This window comes from Saprolegnia diclina (genome assembly GCF_000281045.1).
Source record: "Saprolegnia diclina VS20 unplaced genomic scaffold supercont1.137, whole genome shotgun sequence".
NCBI lineage: Eukaryota > Oomycota > Saprolegniomycetes > Saprolegniales > Saprolegniaceae > Saprolegnia > Saprolegnia diclina.
The window spans coordinates 5,410-12,460 of record NW_008246204.1 but is presented as its reverse complement, the minus strand read 5'-3'; the positions used below and the strand labels follow the sequence as shown (position 1 = coordinate 12,460).

Here is a 7,051-nt window from a genome sequence, read left to right as displayed (position 1 = left end):
ACGAGCACGGACGAGACGGGGAAGATGGCAGAAGCACCGGGGTTGTACGAGGTGAGCTTGAGGGCCGAGTCGCCGCAGTAGGTCGTGGCGGAGGTGGCGGCGGCCGCCATCAAGGTGAGCAGAGCAGTGAGGGGGTTCATGATGTGTTTGGTGTCGAGCAAATGCAGGAATGCGGTGTTGGGAGCCGATCGCTGAAGCCGCGCGACACACTCGTCGTCGATGATTCCAGTCGTTCAAAGGAAGACGTGCGACAACATATGTTCGAACGACCCTGTCACATTGAAGACGAGCAAACCCGAACGGTCGAAGCAGCGGTCGAAGGAGAGAAGATCAATGCAAGCGTCGATGGTAGGGACCCTTGAGAAGGCTTTACGGGCGGAGAGTGACGTAGAACGGTGTTGGATAGCTCAGTACTTTCTGGTCTGCTAGGAATAAGATCTGACGTCTTCAATCACTACTGTAAGATCTGGCCGGCTCTTCAATGTCATTGTGTGATACACCATACACGGCCATTGTATCCGGACAAGAGACGAAGCGTCGACGCCTGAAAGAGCTTCGCCGTGAGAAGTCGAGTCCATGACTCTCAGCGAGATTATCAAGAACGAGAGTAGTTTGTGAACACCAAGATACTGCGTTGAATAGTCAAGATCTTAGGGCCTTACGTGTGTGGATGCCCTTAGGGCATCCACACCGGTTGGTCTTTTAGCCGAGGTCTTTCATGTCTGTCGTCATAGTGGGTTTCCGATGCCAATATCGATCTTGTCGATGGACGTCGTGTTGTCTTGCGACAAAGTGTGTACTTAGTGTGCAGTGAGTTATCAAGTACCTCGAATCCCGATACACACAATGCACTCCATAAGTTTCCTTCGCATCAACTCGTCCCGAGGTAGCTATTGTTGACTCGGTAACAGAGGCTGGTCTGTGACTACCGAAGTATACACATAGCGTTCGTCGAGCTCGTTGTTTTGGATCCAGCTTGGTGCTTTGGCTTGGCCGAGACACGAGAGTAACAGAGCAACAGCTCATCAGAGTATCGTAAGGCTGTTCTCCTTCACGCATAAAGTCGGAGACAATGTCACCCGCTGTAGCAGTCACACAAAATTGCACACCGTCTCCAAGCCAGAGACATTCCTTCCCGTGACGACGACGGAAGACTGGCGCTCCCAATACGTTCAACCGAGTCTTCATTTGAACGATGCTTTTCACGGCCTTCAGGTGAGCGGTGGGGAACCTACGGCTCGCGACTCAGCGACAACAAGTATGGTAACCAAAGTGCCCAACACCGCATTCCTGCATTTGCTCGACACCAAACACATCATGAACCCCCTCACTGCTCTGCTCACCTTGATGACGGCCGCCGCCACCTCCGCCACGACCTACTGCGGCGACTCGGCCCTCAAGCTCACCTCGTACAACCCCGGTGCTTCTGCCATCTTCCCCGTCTCGTCCGTGCTCGTGTCGGGTCAGAAGGACGCCATCCTCGTCAACGCGCAGTTTGGCAAGTCCCAGGCGCAGGCCGTCGTCGACCTCGTCAAGGCCAGCGGCAAGCACCTCACCACCATCTACGTGAGCCACGGCGACCCCGACTACTACTTTGGCCTCGACACGATCCGCGCCGCGTTCCCGGACGCTGCCATCGTGGCCACGGCGCCTGTCGTCGAGCACATCAAGGAGACGGTCGACGCCAAGCTCAAGACGTGGGCCCCTGTGCTTGGTGCTGACGCGCCCGCCAAGACCATCTTTCCGGACGTCTTGAAGACCGACAAGCTCACGCTTGAAGGCCACTCGCTCGAGATCCGTGGTCCCGCGGCCCGCAGCTACGTGTGGATCCAAGACCTCAAGGCCGTCGTCGGCGGTGTCTTGCTCGAGAACAACATCCACGCGTTCATGGCCGACACGCAGACGCCCGAGTCGCACACCGAGTGGCTCAATGCGTTGGCGGAGATCGAGGCGCTCAAGCCCAGCGTCATCGTGCCGGGCCACGCGATCGTCGGTGATGTCGCCGACATTGACTCGCCCGCGTTCACGGCCAAGTACATTCGCGACTTTGACATGGAGACGCCCAAGGCTGCCAACAGCACGGACCTTATTGCGGCCATGACGGCGTTGTATCCCAAGGCTGGCAGCGTCATCAGTCTCGAGATCAGCGCGCAGGTCGCCAAGGGTGAGATGCCGTGGCCGTAAGCTTCTAGCGACTAGAACGATCTGCCAAGTAGGATGCTTCAATAGAGTTGTCGAAGGCGACTAGCTTTACTCGGTTTATCCTACGTATACATGTATCATAGTTTGGCATAAGTAGCTCCGAGTCCTTTGGGTGTGTTTGGTGTGGGAGAGCGAAGACAAGTTGTTCATTATTGAGGTACCGGTAGGTCTATTTATACTCGTGTGCAGTAGCATTGGTGACGCAGCCAACATGCTACTAGTATCGCATTGAAGCGCCGCGTCATCGCGTTGGGCGCGTCGGTCGATGACGCTACGCTTACGTACTTGCGGCGATCATGCGATCGCGCTTACTTCAGGCTTCGAATGCTCGTGCCGAGGGTTCCCGAACACCGCGCCTTGGTCGGTCGACCAGCAGAGTTCAACATGCCTCGCGGCTGCGAGCTACCTATGGTTGCATTTACGTCGCTCTCGGCAGCGGCGCTCGAGGCACTCAAGTCGCGCGACGAGACGAAGCTCTTTGTTGGGCATGGCGGGCACCACCACTGACGTCGGTCAAGATTCATTTTGGGACCGCAGCATAGGAACTGAGTACAGCGTCCACGCAACGGACCAAGCCGTGGGACGATGACGGGCAGACACCTCTTGTGTGCCATCAAGGATTGGTCATTTTCTTGTTTTTTGACGCGTAAAAACGAAGATGACGGACAGCCTCATCTTTGCTCGTCTAAGGGATGCCACGTCCACCGCTGCATATGCACGCGATCGTTGCGCACACGTCCACTTGATGATGGTCCACGCGCCGACCGACCAGATCCCGAAAGGCGACAACGTAGCATTCTCGTCATCGCCTGTGGACTGCAAAACGGCGCGAGAGTCGACACGACGCAGTCCTAGCATCGCTTTCCGACCACCAAATGACACGAGCCCCCTCGGCGCCACCTCGTAGTGTCTACTCTTCGTCTATCGTCGCTACGTTCATGGCGCGCACACGGGCTTTTTGCGTCTACACCGGTGGCACCCATGTGAATGCCGTCTCGATTGGTATCCTTGGCGACGGATACCAATCACGCAGGGTACCTCTCGGAATGCACCAATCAACGTACGCCAGCTCACAAGATGGACCAATCACACGCGTGTGGGATCGCCGGCGCTGCTGGACGCCCGCAACGTACAAAGCACTTGGTGACCAACACAACGCGATTATTACAATGGAGCCGTACGCGTCCGTGTCAACACCGAGCGACAACGTTGAGTGCAGCCCGGTCGTCTGGTCGGTCGCCGAGACGCGCCGCGCCAATCAGCTCTTTCTGCTCCTCGGGCTCTGCTACTATACGCCGTTTTGCATGCTTGTGCAGCCTGTCGACTATTGGCGGCTGCTTTTTCCATCATTCAACATCAACTTTCGCATCTCGTTTGCCTACTACATTGCCAACGTCGTCGTCATCTTTGGCCTCCTTGCGATCGGCGCGCGCCAGTCGTTCCGGTGGCGCATCATGGGCGGCTTTTGCTCGCAGCTGGTCGTGCTTTTGCTGCTGCCCGCGTCGTACTATGTCCTGACTTCGGAGATACAGCACGAAATCATGGTGCTTCTCTGCTCTGTCGTCGTGGCCATTGGCGCCGCGGTCGCCGGCTCGTCGCTCTTTGGCCTCGCTGCCATGTACCCGAGCGGCAGCATTGAACATGTCCAGCTCGGCATTGGCCTCTCGATCTTTCTCACGACCGCGTACCGCTGTATGAGCAAAGGTGCGTTTCCCAGCGATGCGACCGTGCCGGCGTCCATGGCGTATTTCTACACGGGCGCCGCCACGATGGCCATTGGCGTTGCCTCATATATCCTGCTTTTGCGCCTCCCCGGAAGCGCGTCCGTGCATGCGACGCCGCAGACGCACAAGGTGCTGCAGCCAACGCTCCTGCGCAAGATCCGCTTCAACGGCCTTCTTGTCGTGCTGCTCAACTTCTCAACGATGCTCGTGTGGCCGGGGCTCTTGACGGACATTGCGAGCTTCAATGTCCCGAGTTTGAACGCGTCCGGGTGGTTCCCGCTGCTCCTCATGGGCTGGGATGCGCTCTTTGATGCTTTGGGTCGGTACTGCGCGCGCTACCAGCTCTGTTTTACGCGCCAGAACGTATGGAGCCTCGTGCTCGGTCGATGCCTTTGCATTCCGGTCTTTGTGTGCTTGGCCCGCAACGCCGTCTTTACACACGATGCAATCACGTACTTTGTGGTCGCGGTCTTTAGCTGGACGCACGGCTACGGCGGCGCGCTCACCGTTGTATTCGTCAACGACTGCGTCGACGACGCCGAGCGCAGTGGCGCCGGCATGTTTGCAAGCTTCTTTGTCAACTTTGGTCTCGTGGCCGGCGCGTCCTTGAGCTTTGCGTTTGCCAAAGCGTTGGGGTTGTAGACATTCTAGCTTGTATCTGTCGTGTGTCAATACTACACGAGTCGTTTGAGTTTTTAGATGAATGTGAAACATGTTGGTGGTTTAGTCATCCAAATACTACAGCGACTAGCGAGTCGTCACAGGAGTACTACTTGTTCACAGGTTGGCGTACTTGGCATACGCATTGATATAGTACTCGGGGTCGCGCACTGTGAGCTTGAACGCCGGGCGTGCGATCGCGGCTTCGTACGCCGCCGTGAGAAGCGGAAAGCCCTTGGTCACGTCAAAGTCGCGGTAGTGACCCAGAACGTGCTTGAAGTGGAAAAGGAACGGCACGATGCTGATCTCGGCGCTGCTGAGGTCGGCGCCGAGAAGATATGGGCCGTCGGCTCGAAAGTCGGCCGCGTGGTCGCGGTAGATCTTCTCCAGTTCGCCAAGCGAATCGCGCAGGTTGGCCTCGAGCTTGTCCTTCATGGCCGGGTCTTGGTTGAGGAGAAGGGCGAAAAACGGGCCAGCCTCAATCTTGGCTTGGGCCAGCTGCGCCAACGCCGCGCGCTCGGGGCTGTCGCGGCTGTGGAGCTTCCCGTCGTTGTACTTGGATCCAAGAACTGCGCGACGATCGCCGACTCGTACACAGGGTACCCTTCGTACACAAGGAAAGGCACGGTGTGGTACCGGTTGAACTTTTCGACGTAGCTGGGCGGCATCTCGTTATTATCAGCTCCGAACGAGATGCTACGGATTTGCCCACGTCGCATTAATGCACAGACCTCAGACCTACAAAAGTTAGCTTCATAGTCCATGCAACAAAACCTGTCGCGGGCGGGTCGAGGCTCTTCAGCATCCCCGACGCCTACAACATAATCCTTCAACCAACACAATCTCACATGCCTTGTCGATACCTCCTCGTGCCTCCTCGCGTTGCTTCCTTGGGCAATACCTGGTACTCTAGTACATAGTTGTCGGAGGAAGTTCAACCCAAGTTTGTTCCCTGGGTTCCGCCCGACGAAGCACGGAAGGTTGGGGCGCCGACTTCGCCGGAACGGGTTGGCGTGCTGTTGGACGAATACCGCTCTCGGATTGGTCCATTGCGACTGCTCGCTGGCCTCTTCGTCGTTTTGATTGGTCAACGCCGTGCATACAAATCCAAAGAGTCAATGTTGAAAAATCCCGCGGCCAAATCCTGTCTCACTGATCGTCATTTTCCAATTTCCAGCAAACCAGAACAAGAACCCATGTCGACGGCCGACCTCAATGTGATCGAGTACACGGCGCTCTCGGACGCCGAGCTCGCTTCCTTCAAGACTCAAGACGGCAAGGTGCATCTCTTCAACAACTTTGTGTGTCCCTTTGGCCACCGCGCGCTGTGGGCTGCCGCCGAAGTCGACGTGCCCTTCCAGATCGTCAACATTGACCTCGGCGACATGCCGGCGAGCTACGTGGCCAACTTTAACCGGTACCACACGGTGCCGTTCTTGCTCGACAATGGCTACGCCGTGTACGAGTCGGCGATCGTTGCGCAGTTTTTGGATGCCAAGTACAACAACGGTGCGATCCACAACCGCGATTTTCCCGAGCACGCAGCGCTCGCGCAGTTGGCCCAAGCCAAGTTTGAGGCCGGCCCTTTCTACGCCCTTTTGCGCAACAAGGACCCGGCCAAGAAGGCCGAGCTCGAGGCCAACTTGCACGAATCGCTGAGCGAACTCGAAAAGATTTACCGCGACCACGCGGCCGAGTTTCGGTCCAAGGGCCCGTACTTGCTCGGCGACAAGTTCAGCAGCGCCGAGCTCAACATTGTCACGTTCCTCTTCCGCTTCAAGCACATCCTCAAGCACTACCGCGACTTTGACATTCTTGAGGGCCTCCCGCTCCTCTCGGCGGCGCTCGAGGCGTCGAGCCAACGCCCGGCGTTCAAGAAAACGACCAAGGAGCCCGAGTACTACATCCAGGGCTATGCCAAGTTTGCCAATGCGTAAGAAAATTGTCTTATATTGTTTTTGACCACACTATGTCACACTCCAAAAATTTCAAAACGCAATGCAGAGCAGACTGTAGAGTCCCCAGAGTACAGATCTGGTCCTGATTCAATCCAGGAGCAAAGATGTTGTGTCTTCCCGAAGACTATATAACGTTATATGTAGTCTATCGTTAATCTCGGGAAGTAGCTATTTCTTGACAACGAAGAGAAAGAGAATACAGGACTGTGCCTCCTACTGGACAGCCTTCCACTACCGTGATCTCGCATCCGAAGGATATCCTATCGCTGCCGGTATGACTCTCGTTCTGGCCAGTCAGATAGCATTTCGCCTCGAAATTCCAAACGTGTCATCGAACTCGCATGGGAGGAGTGCACACATTAGGAAAATTACGGGTTGGCGTACTTGGCATATGCGTTGATGAAAAACTCGGGTTCCTTGATCGTCTGCTTGAACGCCGGGCGCGCGACCGCGGCTTCGTACGCGGCTGTGAGGAGCGGGTAGCCCGTAAGGAGCTCAAAGTCGCGG

At 56.4% G+C, this 7,051-nt stretch overlaps 6 protein-coding genes across 6 annotated transcripts in view; 4 read left to right on the top strand and 2 right to left on the bottom strand.

Moving 5' to 3' along the window:
- Window positions 1-156, bottom strand: part of SDRG_16598 (hypothetical protein) — a 1,191-nt gene extending 1,035 nt beyond the window's left edge. The window contains exon 1 of the mRNA XM_008622814.1: window positions 9-156. Within this exon, the coding sequence (XP_008621036.1) occupies window positions 9-140 (132 nt within the window). The 5' untranslated portion in view covers window positions 141-156. The remainder of the gene's footprint in view (window positions 1-8) is intronic.
- A 1,104-nt stretch (window positions 157-1,260) lies between these two features.
- On the top strand, window positions 1,261-2,184 carry SDRG_16597 (hypothetical protein; the record flags this gene model as incomplete). The annotated part of the gene is made up of 1 exon (XM_008622813.1): window positions 1,261-2,184. One exon carries the CDS (start codon window positions 1,261-1,263, stop codon window positions 2,182-2,184), a length of 924 nt encoding a protein of 307 aa, XP_008621035.1.
- Window positions 2,185-3,371: 1,187 nt separating this feature from the next.
- SDRG_16596 (hypothetical protein) lies at window positions 3,372-4,618 on the top strand (the record flags this gene model as incomplete). Its single annotated transcript, XM_008622812.1, has 1 exon — window positions 3,372-4,618. One exon carries the CDS (start codon window positions 3,372-3,374, stop codon window positions 4,566-4,568), a length of 1,197 nt encoding a protein of 398 aa, XP_008621034.1. The 3' UTR covers window positions 4,569-4,618.
- An 85-nt stretch (window positions 4,619-4,703) lies between these two features.
- On the bottom strand, window positions 4,704-5,254 carry SDRG_16595 (hypothetical protein; the record flags this gene model as incomplete). Its single annotated transcript, XM_008622811.1, has 2 exons — window positions 4,704-5,141; window positions 5,165-5,254. The coding sequence occupies 2 exons, from the start codon at window positions 5,252-5,254 to the stop codon at window positions 4,704-4,706; spliced, it is 528 nt and encodes a 175-aa protein (XP_008621033.1).
- Window positions 5,255-5,762: 508 nt separating this feature from the next.
- Window positions 5,763-6,553, top strand: SDRG_16594 (hypothetical protein). The gene has a single exon (XM_008622810.1). It carries the CDS (start codon window positions 5,783-5,785, stop codon window positions 6,521-6,523), a length of 741 nt encoding a protein of 246 aa, XP_008621032.1. The 5' UTR covers window positions 5,763-5,782; the 3' UTR covers window positions 6,524-6,553.
- A 390-nt stretch (window positions 6,554-6,943) lies between these two features.
- SDRG_16593 (hypothetical protein) overlaps window positions 6,944-7,051 on the top strand; it is a gene marked incomplete at its 5' end in the record, with an annotated part of 768 nt that continues 660 nt past the window's right edge. The window contains one exon of the mRNA XM_008622809.1: window positions 6,944-7,012. Coding sequence (XP_008621031.1) covers window positions 6,944-7,012 — 69 coding nt within the window. The remainder of the gene's footprint in view (window positions 7,013-7,051) is intronic.

Excerpts from the sequence above, each read along its gene's own strand:
- SDRG_16594 (XM_008622810.1), top strand. The coding sequence starts at position 5,783 with ATGTCGACGGCCGACCTCAATGTGATCGAGTACACGGCGCTCTCGGAC.